The following is a 17120-nucleotide window of genomic DNA, read 5'->3' as shown; positions in this document are numbered from 1 at the left end:
GTTTCAATTCTCTGATTCGACGAAGCTCCACGCAGAATTCTTATGGAAATTCGCTCCCGATCAAATTGGCTGGATTTTCAATATGTTGTAGTACACATCCTTCCGATCAAAACTTCTTACGGACACAGGTCCCAAAAAATCAGTAGAGGTATAGGCTTCGGAAGGGTGGTGGATGGATTTTTTGATATCTATGGGTTACAAAATTTTTACGAATTACAAAGCTTCAAGGCGGACTTGAGATCAAGTATATCACTCAAAAACCCCACAGCCGATTCGCAGAGACTCCGCATACGCGTGAAAAACAGGACAAGCCGATTGTCGCAAGAGTCGGAGGGTCTCGTTCTTCGCGCGAAATCTGACGTTGCACCTCCTTCCGGTAAACTAGCGAGTTCATGGATGGAGTCAATGCATTGACGGAATCAATCACAGCCTGTATCGAAGCCTGTATCTCGGAAACTATTGATTTTGGGACTTGTGTTTATAAGAACTTCTGATAGAGAGGATACGTACTGTAACATATTGAAAATCCAGCCAATTTGACCGGCAGCCAATTTTCATAACGATTCTGTGGGGTCCTTTCCCTGCTTTTCTTTACATTGTTGCAGCTACTAAGGTTTTACGCATTTGACGACTTGCTGATTACAATTATACGTTCATATCAATTAATTTTACTTTTCTTAACGAATAATAACTGCGTGTGGTGAAGACGAAGGTTTTTAATACTTGAGTACCATACTAATTCTCGAAATAGTTGTTCAATATACTTGCAATTATCTAGAAAGTAGAGTAGCTGATAGAAAGACGTGCGTTTATCCGTTACAAGTAGTAGGTGTTTTCAGATAAGATTACGGTTGGCCGATTCGAGCGGTTTAGTAATTATTATTTGCGTTAACTTAATTCGTTGTACCTATTTAATTAATGCACCAGCCGGTGGGAATCGTATTCATAAATTTAATTACTCTTTTACCGAGGCGACGCTCGGATATTTTTATTCACCCTAAGCCTAAATTGATCATTTACCAAGCATATGTACACCGTCGAAGCGGTTTGCCCACGCTTGATTGTTTCTAGGTTAAAGTCGACCTACGCGCACTGACATCTTGGAACTTGATGCCCACGCATGCAACTGCGACTAGTATAGCAGGATTCAGCTCTTTGGGTGCAGCATTTGGCTTTCCTGGTATATAGTCGCTGTCACTCCGGTGCTTAACCGAGTGCAGAGATATTCCAGAAGAGAGGAATAATTTCCGCTCGGTAAGACAAGTGTTGATAAAAGTTGATGAAAGGACAATAAAGCAGTTTGCTGAATTAACAGGAACTTGTTGTTGGATGCGGTCTGAAAAAGTCTGAAAAAGTCAAGTTTATCCCATTCGGCAAATCGTTTGTCGAACAGATTGAAAAAGAATTTTTATTGCAGCAGCCAAAGAACTTCTGGCATCGGGTACCGGATTTCAATACCATTAGAGGTGATTACTGGATAGCTAGTTATTATTTCAGGAGCAATTGATGGCATTAAATAGCTTAAACGAGTTGGGGAACGCATGCTAATAATCCGGCAGGGGTACAATGAGTCTGATCTAATTGATGCAATTGATCGTGATTGAGCGGGAAGCCCAACTTCACGGACCTTGAAAGTGTAGGGGAAAGAGAAAAAATACACGGATGTGACAAGTATATTCATCATCGACTGATTAGTCACTGCCGCAAGGATAGTCGTATCGCAAAGGAAATATGATATAAAGAATGTATAACGTGAGGAAGAGAAAAAAGAAAACGGTCATTAATTATTTAGGTTGAGAGAAGAAATTGATTATTGCTGTGTAGGAGCTGTGAATTATAAATATTCGAAGCATGGTAGTATAACGATTTTCAATATTCGTAATAAAGGTTCGTGAAACAACTTTTATCATGAATAACCTAATCGACATGACTTCCTATTTCCTTTGTTATTCATTGTCAGAGCTGAGTGAGATAAAAACAAACCTCATATTGCAGCATGGCCTTAGAACAGTACCATTTTCAAGTCGGAACTATCGGATCCTCGTAAGCCTCACTGAACGTCAAACAAACTAAATCGTATCAACTTTCATTTTCCAATAAGAAATGATTTTTTCATCAAGAAAAGTTTCAGCTTCACAACTATTTATTAATATAATTTAACAATAATTATAAAACAAATTTCACTCTTAGCCGACGCTTATGGAGTTCATAGAACGATTGTTCTCAACCGGCGTCGTGAGAGTTGATTAAAATAATATGATAAAACAAAAATCAATCGGCACTTATAACGTGCATGGATTGTACAGAGACTTGAAACACATGACGCGACTGCACTCCATTGCCGTGTAAGACTCGCGTGGCGTCAACACTACAAGGGCACTGATTTGTTTTTTTTAGCCGGTTGTTTTTATTCCTGCTTCCTTTTTGTTTCCACGCGCAGTCAATGAAAGAACCGACGACGAATCGTTATACGGAACTACTGGTGGGGCTTTGGCGGGGACGAGACGTCGGCGTCCCGACCCTCGGCGTCATCGCTGCCTATAACCAACCCTCGGCGTCTGCGCTCTTGGAATCCCTGCGTTTTCCCATTGTATTCGGTAAACCAACCCTTATCGTATGTCTGACGCCCGAAGGAGGAAACGCCGTCACTTCGCGGCCTAAGAAAACTGCATGAATTACACAGGCCTGCGAAATATAACCTTTAATTTCACCTTTAAAGTAACAATGCTTTTTTTAGGTATTTAGGCACGTTGAATTAATATATATCGCTAGTTTTTTTATTTATTTATTTTTTTTTATTTTAACGGCACATCGAGATTTATTTTTATCCCAGATATACATGTTTACAGATTGTTCGATCAATTTTTATTAAAAAATAATATACAATGAATATTAAATTGAATTCTTAGTTACAAAATGAATAGCATTAGTTCTAAACAAGACTCAGACTAGATGTATCGAAAAGACTTGTGATATCTTTTTCTAGTTTCTTCGAAACTCCTGTTTAATTTTTTTTCTCTTGTATTACTTACGTAGCTCTAGATATGCTTAAAATCATCATAAACAGCAACTAGCGAGGGTAGATGAATATTCAAATATCAACACTACCATTGATCCGTATAATTAACAAAGAAGTTGGAAGTTAATTCTAGCAGTATTAAAAAAACAGAAAAAAAATTCTCAGAAAATTTACGTGATAGAATTTTTTAAATATTTTTCTCACAGATTCGTACCTAATACCGACCGAAATTACTACTCAGTTTTGTCAGAGGAAAACCATCGCAGACCTGTGTTATTCTTCCTCTCTCTCTTGTTTCGTTATTTATCTTTAATTCCAGGCCTATTACATCACATCTAGTCCACGAATGCAGAACGAATAGTATGGTACGAAACAAGTAGCAGAGCTCATGATTTTACCACTTATATCCCTATTGCAACCTAACCCTGAAAATGAAAATTCACTTCGTCATTGTTTCCGATTTTTCGTACATGTGGGTGCGTGGATGTGCAAAGGATCATCAATATCACAAAAAAATTCATTTCATGATGTGCTTGAGTCGTGTTAATAATTATTAACATTGTCCATCTATTGTCAGGTGCACAGCTAACGCACCGTGGTATATCAGCTCATCAATACCGAAAATTCATAATTAACAATTATCCGCAAGACGGTTAGAAAATAGCACGAGCAAAACATGGGAGTTAGTATTTTATACCGGCCGTTGAATTCCCACGGACCTGGAATTATAGTAATTCCATGTATCCTCTACCCATGTGAACTTAATTGTATACATCGGGTTGTAATGAACGCTTAAGTAACAGGAGCATAAAGGAACTCGTAATAAAAAAAGGTCTTCGAGATATACACGATACTTCTTATTCCTGAAATTGGTATTAAAAAAAAAACCCTGCTCATTTACACGCCCTGGGTCGGACACGATTATAAACATGTGTTATCAAAGGATTCGGCATTTTCTTTTTTAATTCTGCCTCGATTCAAATTCGCGATTTTTTTGTCCTCATTTTCTGCGAGTTTCGTTACACGGTCGGTCAATACCCCCTCGCTGAGATACAATTATTTCACGACTAGTTGTAAGACTTCACGGTCACTGAGAATAATTATATATCCTGCACTCATATTTGCAGTTTAGACAGCCTGAGAAACGTGAATAACACCGTTAAGGAGAATATTTTATTCTGTTTTGATATAAGTTCAGGCAGCTGCTTGTTCTGACTGTCGACACTTTTATTTCTTCGAGTGGAAACTTCAGCAGTCTCACCACATTGTAGTCACTGCTGTACCTGATTACGCGTCTTGATGAACATTCTTCATCACGCACAAGTTGGTATTCAACGGGATGTCACGATTTCTCAGATTAGTAATGCTTCATAATAAGTTCTGTTCTGCACAGAATGCACAATGTATCTGCATTCGAGCTTATCGTATTCATGAGTTTCCCAATCAGTAAGCGTACGTGATGTTAACTATGTAGGTATAGTTGTTATCATCCAGAGCAGCACATGACTCCATTTAATTCGAGAATAAAAGAACCTTCTAGAACATTCTAGACGAAAAAAACACCAGTGAACAAAGTGAACGAAAAGTGATATACGCCATTTAGTCTGAAAATAGCAGACTCTAAACCAGCCAAGCAGGGGGTTTAGAAGCAGAAACTTATAATCCGTCAGAAATAGTCGTTGGCGAGTACTTGTCACAAGTCGTCGGTACCTCAGTTGGCACGTGAAAAAATAAATCTTTCTATACATACATCGATACCCGGGTGAAAATTTATACTACTACGAATTTTTACTGATTTTTTACTTGTACCATCTCGCAAATTTTTACTGAAAATCTATAAGTTTTTATGAAATACTATCGTTATTTATAATTTTTTGTACCAAATTGTACGAAATGTTCCAATTTCCTTTAAAAAATCGTAGAAAATCGTAGAAATCATTTTCACCGGGGCGTATCTTTGTGCAAAGACCTGCAAGTTTGGGGTTGCAAGTGTACGTATGAATGGTGGCGGATCGCAGGAAGAGAAAGGTGCGCACGTGCATGCGACATGTGAGGTACCTACATACACCTACTATAGCAAAACATATCGGGTGTCGGGGATCGAAACCCTTGACGGACCGCCGTTGATCGATGGGATAAAATCGGTCTACGCCTCTCTCCTAGCTGCGTAGAATGCAGGCCCGGATTAAGGGGGCTTTTCTACAAAAAAGGCCGAATTTTTGTCCGGCAAGATGGTCCAATAGGTTAAATTTCAAAAGTGGTGACAGAAAATTAAGTCAACTTAGGTTAAGAAGAACATTTTTATTATAATATTTCTCTGTATATGTAATTAAGTTTGCTTAAATTAATCTTGTACAGAGAAACACATTTTGTACTACGATATTGAGTTATGATATTTCATATCTTTTTTTACGCCTCAATGCTGGAAAAATCATCTTTTACATTTTCAAAATCTAAATTACAAGCGATTTCACTCTCTATGCTCAACGGGGACAAAGCATTTGGTTATTCCTGCGATACTAGGGAACAAAATTAGGGGTCTACGATATTTTGTATCTACCCGTGTATGCAAAGTTCTCGAACCTTATATATGCAGGAAATTCTTCGAAACCGGATAGCAGCGAGAGATTGACATCGACGCGATCCATTATTGGTAAAGATTAGGAGTTCACATTTTTGGTAATCTCGGTACTACCTTGAAAATTTTGATTTTGAAAATTGAAGGGCAGTAAATTTCAGGGACCTAAGGCTTCACCCGTTTTAGCCTTACGGTTAATCCGGGCCTGGTCGAATGGCGCGCTGAATGTATCGCCGTTTGGCTCCTGCCGCGATTGCCCCTCGCTTGTAAACTGCGGACGATAGATGGTCATCGGGATGTTGTGATACTTGACGGTGCCTTTGACGATTTACGAGACCCGCGCGTGGGTAGACCTGTACGGGCATTTCGCTCAGCAGAATGACGCCCCGTCGTCATAAATTCGTCTGGTCTACTCGCAGTGTCGTATCATAAAAATTTCACCATACGCAACAGATACAAGGCGTGGATTTAGTCCAATTTCAATCGATTTTTTCCTTGTCCTAGCTGAATCCGATGCGAGTAGTTGGCGGAGGCTGGGGGTCAAAACTTGGAAGGATCAATATTTGGAATGGTCGGTATATCGAAATTTCAAACATGAGAAGATAAAATAACGAAAGATGAATTGTTCGAAATCTGGACTTTTGAAAGTGTCAGGGATTAGTCGTCACTCTAATCAGTGACGTTATTTTATTCGCGCATGTTTGAAATTCCGATATACCGGCCATTCCAAATATTGATCCTTTCAAATTTTAACCCCCGCCCTATTTGGAGTGAAATTTTATTCGACCATTGTAGCGTTTTTTTTTTTCGTGGCACACTCACATTTACCGAACGTTGGCAAACATTGTTACGTCATTGGCTAATATCATTCAACTCGAAAAGTCGATGGTGAAACGTTGTTTGCAAACGAAAGTGGCCCCCGTGCATGCTGATATTAATTTCGTTCTATCGGCAGCAGGCTCTCAGCCGTCGAATATTTGGGATGCCTAAATCCAATGGCGGATGGGTACTACATAAAACGCAGCCAACGAAGTAGGCCCAGCAACTACGTAGATCGTGATAGTAGATTTCTTTGAAATCACAAACACAGCGGTGTTGCTATACTCACAGCTATTTCAACAAAAGAAAATAACTCCGAGAAAACTTACGCATCCGCGGCGAAGGAAGATGACGGGGAAGAAGTGGAAGAAGAGATGGGAGAGGAAAGGAAGACGCTCTCCATTGCTCTGCAATGGACCATCGGAGAGTCGATATTTTTAGAATCATGTTCAACTATGCGAGCACATTACTATCCCGGCACTCTCTCGCAGGCACGCGAGTTTAAAAGCAATGAACAAACATTGAAACTGGCAACCGTTTACACATTCGGCATTTTTTGTTTTCAAATCAATACCGATGGGAAAAGCTAGCTGTGTGGCTTGATATACGTCGTTTACTGGATCCGGTGACACGGTTCTTGTTGGATTTGAAATTACGGAGCGACATAACGGAATCATACGTGGCTGGTTGGCAAAGGCCCCGATAGCATCCGCCGAACTCGGGGATCAATTTTTGTCATTTGACTCGGGGGTCAAATTCAAGGACGGTCACGGAGTCGAATCTTTTGTGCCTCTAAATAAGTGGGCTTAAGGTTACATAGGTGTGTGTGGTGTGCTTCGGGGAGGTCAGCCACCAGAGCCTAACCAAAGAATCGGTTGATTCTGAGAAATTCTACCGCCACGGGGCAAACGAATATCGTACGAAGATTCCGTGAAAATATTTCGAAACTGCTCCGATCGGTTTTCAGGTTTCACGTACTTCGTAAAATCGTGACGAATTACGAGGCTGAAGTTGGTAACGTTAACGTAACAAAACATTGGGAGGAGAAATTACTATTTTGCAAGTTTATATAGTGACTTTGAAGTAAAGTTTTCAAAATATCAATACGATTGCCTCAGTATGATTTATTGAATTTCAGACATTCCTGCAATTGTGAAATAACATTTTTTCCGAAGCGTTAATCATTTCAATAACGCTAATAACTTCAGTCTCACGTATCCGGTTAAACTTCCCTAAAATATCACGAGGCTGAAGTTAGTAACGTTATCGTAACGAAACATTGGTGAAAAAAATCACTCTTCCGTATTTTACAATAATTTTGAAGGATCTAAGTTTTTGAAATATGAGTGTGCTTTGTTCTATTACAGTTTACTAAATTTCAGACAATTCCAAAATTGCAAAATAACGGTTTTTCCTCAGTATGAATCGTTACAATAACGTTACTAACTTCAACACGATGAAACTACTTCAATTCACCATAAACTTAAAAAATGGTAATTTTTCGTTACGTTAACGTGACTGACTTCAGACTCGCGACGAAGTCTAAATATATTATATGTACGAATACTGCACTTTCAAAGGAAGACTCTAAAACTCGAAATCTTCCCAAATTATTTAAAAAATTTCACTGTGTCCTGTACTTGCCTGCGAGGCAGGACAGGCCGACCCTTTTTTCTGCACGACCGCCGTCACATCTGTATAAATAATAAAATTATATTCTAACATCTATCTCATATGACGCACCGCGGGAAGAGATGACTGACCCAAAGTCCGTTTTCAATGTCAACAGCTCATCGGATCGTTTTCAGCATCCCCGCTCTACGCGATAGTTCCATCTTTGTTTTCTGACAAGCAGAATTCCTATTCATTTCACTCTTACGATTAGCATCGAAGCGATAATCGAGAATGAAATAATTTGCCATCCTTTCGAGCTACACGAGAGTTGTAGAGCGATTCGAATACCAACTGCATCGTAAGAGATAACCAAACATGGTTAATAGCGGATAGAAATGCAGAGCCTTTCGGACTATAAACGGTAGTAAACTTGTAAAAGGCTCAACCGAAGTCGAGTTATTCGAATTAACGTTTGGGTGAAGCAGAACGGTGATTCGTCATAGTCGTGACACACGTACATATGTGATGTCCTCTACACTTTCATACGTTTGACAATGAGTATAAAAATCATGGCGTTAATGACTCGCGAAGTAATCCCATAGAACGAAAGTGTTTAAACGGTCCTAATTTAGTTAGAGATTAATTGGCCTTAACAGGCCAGGATAATCCACGTATTTAAAGTCCGGCGTATAGAACGCGTGCCAGACGTGATAAGATAGCCGCGCCACACTGTCGTGTCTCCATGCCCTCTGGTTTGACGAGAGAAATTTTAATTGGATTAAAACGAGAGCCGAGGCATCTGTGTGTGCTTTCTGAATAATAGTCGAAAGGAAAGCGTTGGCACCACGTGCATGTTACGTTAGGAAGCGGTGAGTATCAGGTCGACTTTTGTGCGGAGAGGAGGGTCCGCACTTCGAGGAACTTATTTTAAACGCTTTGTCGTCCATACGGTCTACAGCTGCATGTGTACAACGTACGGTCAACAATGACAGTTGAATATGCGCATGCGCAAAAGTCTCCAGTCGTAAGTCTTCTTCGATAACGTGTGTAACTGCAGTTTTTAAGGAACACGTTTCTCCTTTTGTACCGCTCAGGGTTCGCTACAAATCATCCTGCATATTTTTTTTTTTTTTTTTTTTGAGACGGTTACCAGTCTAGGGACGCAACGATGGTCACCGAAGGTACTTGACCACCGTAAGGTTCCTCGAATTCGTGGCATGTATGTCTGTGTACACTGTTCAACTTAATCTCTCAGGCGAAAATTTAGCTAATTAAATTTTGCCGCTTATTATGGATTATTTAGACAGCCTCTGTAGTCACGCGTTCGCTGCGGTAAACTAACGTGGCAACGCGCAAAAATTTCCGTTACGTCCTCGACGCACGAAATGGCGTTTTTCATGGCCACGACCTAGATGTATCTAATTTGCACGATGTCATAATTGGATATATCCCAGCTGTTCAAGTTTGAAAAGTTCAGTTTCGAGTGTAGAAAATTTGCATCAACAAACACCGACTTTTTTATCAATTCTTGTTGGAGGCGTTTCCGATAATGCCTAGGAATTCGATCGGGATTCTGGTTAAAGCGTAATTACTTTCCATGACCCTATCGGTTAAATCTCTTCGGCGCACTAGGTATACCTATATATACCTAGGTATCCTCTAGCGGTTGGCACTAGCGCGGGAACATTCCTCACTGAAAGTGCGTTCAAATTGAGCGTCATTTCAATTCACCAAATCTGCGGTTATTTGCAACTAAGGAGACGATGAATTGGTCGAGAATTTATTGCCAAGCTGATTCGGAGGAAAATTTTATTAAAAAACTACGTTGGTTTCGGCATAATGCAGGAATGAATTCGAAGATAATCTTCTGGTCCTCAAGTGCCACAATTCGAATACTTTCAGCACCAGCAGATTCTCTCGGTCGCTATATGGAAATGTACCCCTGTTCTTGCAATCGGACTTGGTAATTTACAAGTCAGCACGATCAGAACTTGAACTAACCGAACAGCGATCGAAAACCACAGCGATGCTTGACTCGTTAACCGAAAATTCGTAAATCTAGATATAGAATTGATTTGATAAGAATCTGCGAGCAGACTTGAAGGCAAAAATTCAGTGGGAAAGAAAAGAAATGAGTGATAACGATAAGGCGCAGCTAGAGGTTGGAATTAGATTATGAAAAATCGCACGATATAATAATACCGATGGTAATCGTATACGAACATCTGCACGAGGAGAATTTTATCCGACAACCGCAGACCACGTAGGGTGTAGGATAGGAAACTCGTCTGTGGTTGACGATAAACAGCGACGGGTGTCGCCGGCGGACTGCGGCTCGTCTTAAAAAGTGAAAATTAAACGTCGAATGCTGTTGAACCGTGTTAGCGTTAACCGCACCACCTCCATCCACCTTCGCCAGAAATTCTTCGGGCGTATTTCCTCATGACTTTTTACTGGGAGATGCGCTCGGAATTATACGTACTCAGCCTACTCAATATGCCGCGCGTCTACCTCGTTATTAGATTGTTGATTCTGTCCAGCGTAACATTCAATGTTACCCAATTATCATTGACACCGATGTGTTTAATAGTGTTCGAAGTACTGCGACGGTGCTAATCGTACCGAACTGATCCTCCAAGTAAGACGTACGCGTCATAAACATTGCTTCCGGCATGAGATCACAACCGTTGAAACGTGTGCAGAAGCATTTTGTAGTTAGTAGCGGTCGAACGGAATCTGCTACAGACACTTATAACGATATCGATAATGTAAATAACAAATCGCGAGATAGCAACGTTTCGAAGATCCGGCGAGGTCTGGAATCAAATGAAAGAAAATGGATTGACGTAATTCAGCATCCTAGGTCGCTTTGGCGGTCTCTCGTTAGGTAGAAAAAATGTTCCGACATTAGCGGTGAAGGACCGATGTCTAGATAGCATGAAGCGAAATAAGATGTGAAATATGAGGGTTCCGCAAGAGCGATGATGCGCCGTCGATCTTGTGTGTAAACTGTAAAGTATGATGTACGATGGTGCAATTGGATGGGAAGTAGGAATCACTCACCTGTCATCCTGTAGGCGTTTCAAATCAGCCATCTCCAATTCAAACTTGAGTTTTGACACTTCGCACAACAACGCGTCGCGTTCACCTATGATGTCCGTAAGCTCGTGCTGAATTCTTTCTATTTCTGCATATTGCCTCGCTATTAGCTGATTCTTTTCCTCGAGCATCGTCTCGAGGTCGGGATCCGGAAACCCTCCCGGGTCACCGATCTTCGTCACATCGCTCATTGTTTGTTTGTTTTCACACACCACGGGGGTACGTTGCTTACTACACTCTGTATTTCCAACTTGGAACAAGCGTTTATCGGCCCGTTCTCACTTCACCCGATTCCGGACACGCGCGTGCGATTATTGCCATAACATGTCTTACATCACCTTCAGGTAGCAATCAACTCGACGATGTTTTTTCTTCACTGATAGCGTTCCACGCCGTCGCAGATAAACTCACGACGCGGACGACTCTCGGCTCACGTTCGCCATCTTGTATTCCGGTACCCGCTGCCTGCTGCTGGCTGTTAGTGCTTACCTCTAAAACCAGTCTCGGACTTTCCACGGCGATCCGGAACCCTACCAGACCCGGTGAACGACTAGCAGCTGCAGCGCGCAAGCGCGCTCAGCCAGAGTTCATTCAACGATCTCGGTTTTGCTGCTTTCGTCTCACTGGTACGGTGGAACCGTTCGATGTTTTATTCTGAATGCCAAGTACATTGTTCAAGGAATCGTAAACTTACCGTGGGTTTCAATAAATTTACCCTGTATGTCCGTCAGATGACCGATGTCGTTGGTGAAAAGCCTTAGAACTTTCAATTATTTCAAATTTACGAATCGCGGGATTTCACTGAAGCGCTGAGTCGATAAAACAGTACGTGGTACCGCATGATGGATTACCATGCGATAGTACCAGCAGCAGCTCGTTACTGGGCGTCGGACGAAAACCATCTATCGATGTTCGCTCCAGGTACCGGAAAAGATGCGAATGAATATGTCTACTTCGGTTAATGTCACCACTAACAGAGTGTTCACTGAAGTGTTCTCCAGAGTCGGAGTCTTTCTCAAAGTGTGAAACAATAAGACAAGTATTTTTTCGATTGAAGAGCATTGATCGTTGAAATTATGTACACGTTGCTTAGTCGGATCGATTATGTGTAGTTCTGGTATTGTTTCAAGTTCTTTTTCTTGGAAGGTTGTTGCACTCTTCAGCTAACGCTGCCTGACATCGTCCGAGTACGACGCGTGATCGGAAAATCCCAAATAAAGCATAAAGATCTGCAGGTATTATGGTCAAGCAGCCGAAGATGGGAAAATTTATAGTAATGTTACATAAAATTTCGTTTTATTGTAAAAGTTGCTGCACCGTCGTTTCACGTCCACCGTATCAGATTATTCGCGGCAGATTTCCATTGTAATGTCACGTGGTCATGAGTTCCATGCAAACGGAACACTGTTAATTTTGACTAACGCAGACGTTTTTTTACAGGAAGGGAACAGCTGACCTCTTATCTCGGTCTTATCAAGCCACTTATGTTCTTATATCCATAAACTACACATATGCACCCTCTTAATAGATAATTATGCCATTCACAGGTAGCCTTCGTGATATTCACGTAGCCGCGATTCGTCAGGAACAAATTCTAGTATGTTGTACCGCTGCGCTGTATAGAGGTGAAAGACATTCTATCTGATTGTGAAACAATTTAATAGAACATCCAGTCATATTTGCGCTATTCTTCTAAAAAAAAAAGACGTTAAAAATAGAATATTTCCAGGACACAAGAAGAATACAAAGACAGTTTCCAGGATTTTTGAAGGACAAGCAAAATTCGCGGATATTTCCAGATCCATTGGACATCATGTAAAGTGATGTGCCACTGTAAGAGCAGATTTCCGCTACAGCAAGATAGCGATGGTGCGAATGAGTCAAAGTAGGTACGAGTATATATACTTGATTGCAGTCCGCCTCCGAGGAAGAGGTATAGATGTATGTATCCTATGTTCTATGTAACATATGTACCTGTGACCTGTGGATGCATAGAAGTGCTGCCTTGGCTAATAAACCGAACCTAGCCCAAACTAGCGTCGGCTTCAACAGGCGCGCCATACATCTTTGCATGCCTTCACGGATCAACAGGTACATTTGCTACGTAGCATAGATCGTGCATGCCAGATACACAGATGTACTAAACTGGCGTGAGGATTCCTCTTCGTTCCGGTCTGAGTTTTTCGTGAAAAGAAATTATCTCCGCCGTTCGCTTGCGATCCGAAAACGAAAACGGCCGTATCGATATGCTTCGAGAATTGTCTGTTTGAATTGATACGCAGCGGTGTCCGAGAAGCTTTTAGGATGAACAAACGGCAGATGGGCGAAACTGACAGATGGACATTGAAACGGATATCATGGACTGTCCATCGATGGAACTCGGTGTTCAACATCACCGATACGACCGTGTATGACACATAGGTGGAAATTTCGAAAACGATAAAAATTCCGTTTTCCTTGTTTCTCGTCATCTCTTTCGGTTTGATCGGTACGATATTCGATATCCACTAATACCTACCGCACGGGTCAAGCAGATGCGACCGGCAAATCTCGACCCTGCAGCCAAAGGTAAAAACTGGTAGCTGTATTATCCAAGTTTAAAAAAAAAAAATTTTTTTCATCCGGCTCCCGCGTATGAAATACGGTGCTGCAAACAAGCGGTGAGGTACGCAAACGCCAAAGCCAAATCTCACGATCAATGCGATATTGTTACGACCTTCACTGCGGCCTATACGGGGTCTACGCGAGGGTCTACAGGGACCACGGACTCGCAGAGCGGTCAGTTGGGTACGGAAGGACAGCTGGACAATGCCTCCCTTTCTCCCACCTCTCGCGCCCCTTTGTCAGCTTTTTCTGTACAATTTTTTTTCTCTCTTTCCTTCTTTTTCTTTCTCTCTTCGGTATCTTTTTTCAATCTTCCTCTCTCTCTCTCTCTCTCTCTCTCTCTTCTCTCACAAAAACGAAATGCTAAAATTAGTTGAACAGGGCGGAAAATGGAAAGGTTTTATGGAAAAAACCAAAACCGAATATGACTTTCATTGAACGTATACAATTATATGTATCGTCGAGATGTACTCACCGTACATATTCAATTTATCGTTAATCAGCTGTAAGGCTGTCACGGCACCATCTAAAGGGCAAATCATTCAGTGAATATACAAGTTACTCGAACCCATCATCCTGCTCTTATTGACGGAAAAGACTTCTTCACTATTAAAGGTGCAGCCAATTCGACGAGGGTTTCTTGCCCCTTGATGAATAGTAAAGATGGATTTCAAGTTTCGAAAGGCAGGTGGGGTCATGTAGGTATCTGGAGGAGGAGAGAAGTACTTCTTTTGCTCTTCGGCAGTGTGCGCCATTGACTGCAGGCACGTGTCGCTCGTAACTGGATATTCTATGGGCTTTTACGTCTTATACAAACGCAGTACATGTGTATACCTTATCTTGCGTTATATTAGAATACCTATACAATCTCTGTGAGAAGTAACTGGATTTTTTAAACCGTTCCCGAGGATCTTCCAGACCTGGAAGTTAATTTTTCTAATCACGTAAGATTCTTTTACTGCGTCTTTTATTGTGGTGTTAGGAAAAAATTGTATCTCAGGCTTTGTTGCTATACACATTGGACTGATACTGGATATTTATTCTAAATTAAGAGATTATGCGACGTGCCTTAAGCTGCAATATAGCCGTAGTAAAGCGATTGAAATCAGAGATAACATGTCGAGTCGTCTTCTTTATTTGTAATTAAGTTACACTACCGCAAACAAAGTTAATTACTTTATTGAGTCCGTCAAGTGGGGACTAAATTTTCATCGTGTAAAAATGCCCGTCAGTCTACGAAGAATTTTTATACCGTATATGGGTTTATTATTATGACTGTTTTCATCGCTATAAAAATACAGCAGCGATTAACATACGTATCGTGATTTTTATGAATGAACGCATCCTGATATTGATTGTAGAAATCATTTTATCAACAGCGACGGTGCTTAGCTTGAAAATTTGTACGAACTTGCATGTGATAATATTTTTATGAAACCTGCACGCTTCAAGCCAATTACTACAGCCAGCGCTATACGGCTAATCGCGTGCTCAGTGGCGTCATTTCACTGTTATTTGTATAGACTGTGAATCAACACACGAAATATTTCCCATTCTTATTTGGTTGCTACTGAAATAATTGAATGATGTTTGAAAAAAAAAACAATGTTCATTGATTGGAAAGAATCTCAAGGAGTTGAGATTGGATACAGCTCTCATGAATATTCGTTTATTCGCACTGAACTTTGCAGAATACAATGGCCGGTAGTTGTTATGGAACGCCATTCATTACTCATGAAAGCCTGGTGACTGCGAATTCATTCGCGGAAAAATGTTCACGCGCAGGTTTGGCAAAGCGTATTTTTCTTCACGCCGTGACGGAACGCGACGTTGTGATTCCGTATGTGGTGAAGTCCAGTGACGTTGCTGTTGTCATTGATACTATGAATGATGGAATGTTGTTTTAACGCCACATGTGGGTGTCCAATGTTATCGTCATCCTATACCCAGCATCCTAAGAGTCGTAGAAACATCGCCGTTAAATGGAAAAAAGTGCTTTAATACGGATAAAACTGAAATGAAAATTTTTTGATATCTTGCGAAAATTCGGTTATCTAACAAGGAAGGTATCCCCGGTTGATTTCTCCGATTTGATTTCTTTCGTAATATGTTATAGTGGACAAAAAACTAAGGGACAAGAATTTTTTTTTATCTGCCATCAAACATTTTAACGCAGTGAAACCAACCTCCAAAATAAGCCATGTCAAGGGCCGATTTGGTAGTTTCACACACGAGAACATAATGTTTTTTAACCGAGCCAACTGTAGAATTTTTCTCATAACAAGAAATTAAAAATGTAATTTTCTCAATTAAATACAAAAAAAAAAAAAATTACTGCCCGATCGCCTCTTGACGTGCCTTACTTTGGAGGGTGGTTTCACCCCATTAAAGTGTTTGATGGCAAATAAAAAAAAATACGTGTCGCTTTGTTTTTAGTCTATTATAACATATTACAAATGAAATTAAATCAGCGAGATCCACCTGGGATGGTTTCCTGGTAAGAAATGTCATGCTGAGGTATAGAAGAAGACTAGTGTTGCGTAATGATCACTGAGTGATGAACGGCGTCGCTTTTATCACTTGCAAGTGCTACCAGCTAAAGGATCTCTGGGAGGTGACACACGCTGCTGCGCTCGCTATAGTGGTGGTCTACTCGTTAAAGGAATCTTCGCGATTCAACCTACAGTTCAGAACTTTGTGTAGAAATTGAAAAAACGGCGTTTTGCCAAAATGTAAGATTCGTTTTCTATTCAGGGCGTCATCATGTACTCTCTTCTGTTTTCTTACTTTTTTTTCGTCTCTTCGGGCGTTATTGATGAAAGGGAGTACTGTCACTACCGGTCAAATGGTGAGCCCCACGTCGGCGTAACGCATACCTGCATGTCTGAAACTGCACGCAGTCTGTCACGAATGAAAATATATAAATACACCTTTTTCATACCGATCAAAATTATTACCTTAATCCCACGTTCTTCAGGTTAATACCATTAATACTGGCAGACCGTCTGCCTCATTATTGTGGTTAATATTTCAGACTGCGTTGCGTGCGGGCCTCCGGGTTATTGCCAACAGTCCAGCCTGGTCATAGCTCACATGCCGGCTCCCTGTACGTTCTCTAAATCACCTAATTTCATATTCAATCATATAAATCATGCAATCGGCTACGGCGTTATACGACGATTTTTGATCCGGACCTTCCAGTCGAGTATTAGTCACCCACCCCACGCTCTATCTGGGGACTGGGGGATTCATACGTGCCTAGGTTCTCGAGTTCGCAGAAACACAACTGTGCTCGAGCAGGTTACCTCTTACAATTAATATTTCACAATCCACCACGTGCCATTTCCTAACCTGTTACGGACTTGCAGACATACTGAATACAGTTTG

The 17120-nt window shown here is 41.0% G+C and overlaps 1 protein-coding gene across 3 annotated transcripts in view; it reads right to left on the bottom strand.

Moving 5' to 3' along the window:
- The window catches only part of LOC107217254 (IQ motif and SEC7 domain-containing protein 1), a 48170-nt gene extending 36542 nt beyond the window's left edge, over window positions 1-11628 (bottom strand). The window contains exon 1 of one of the 3 annotated variants that reach the window (XM_015654693.2): window positions 11094-11628. In XM_015654693.2, coding sequence (XP_015510179.1) covers window positions 11094-11320 — 227 coding nt within the window. In that variant the 5' untranslated portion in view covers window positions 11321-11628. Of the gene's footprint in view, window positions 1-1983; window positions 2006-11093 lie in introns of those variants that run through there. The other 2 variants (XM_015654691.2, XM_046742387.1) reach the window with 2 other exon arrangements.
- Between the last annotated feature and the right edge of the window lie 5492 nt (window positions 11629-17120).

The sequence above is a fragment of the Neodiprion lecontei genome, chromosome 5, assembly GCF_021901455.1.
Source record: "Neodiprion lecontei isolate iyNeoLeco1 chromosome 5, iyNeoLeco1.1, whole genome shotgun sequence".
In the NCBI taxonomy this organism is placed as follows: Eukaryota; Metazoa; Arthropoda; class Insecta; order Hymenoptera; family Diprionidae; genus Neodiprion; species Neodiprion lecontei.
The sequence above is the reverse complement of the archived record's forward strand: the minus strand, read 5'-3'. Positions and strand labels throughout refer to the sequence as shown.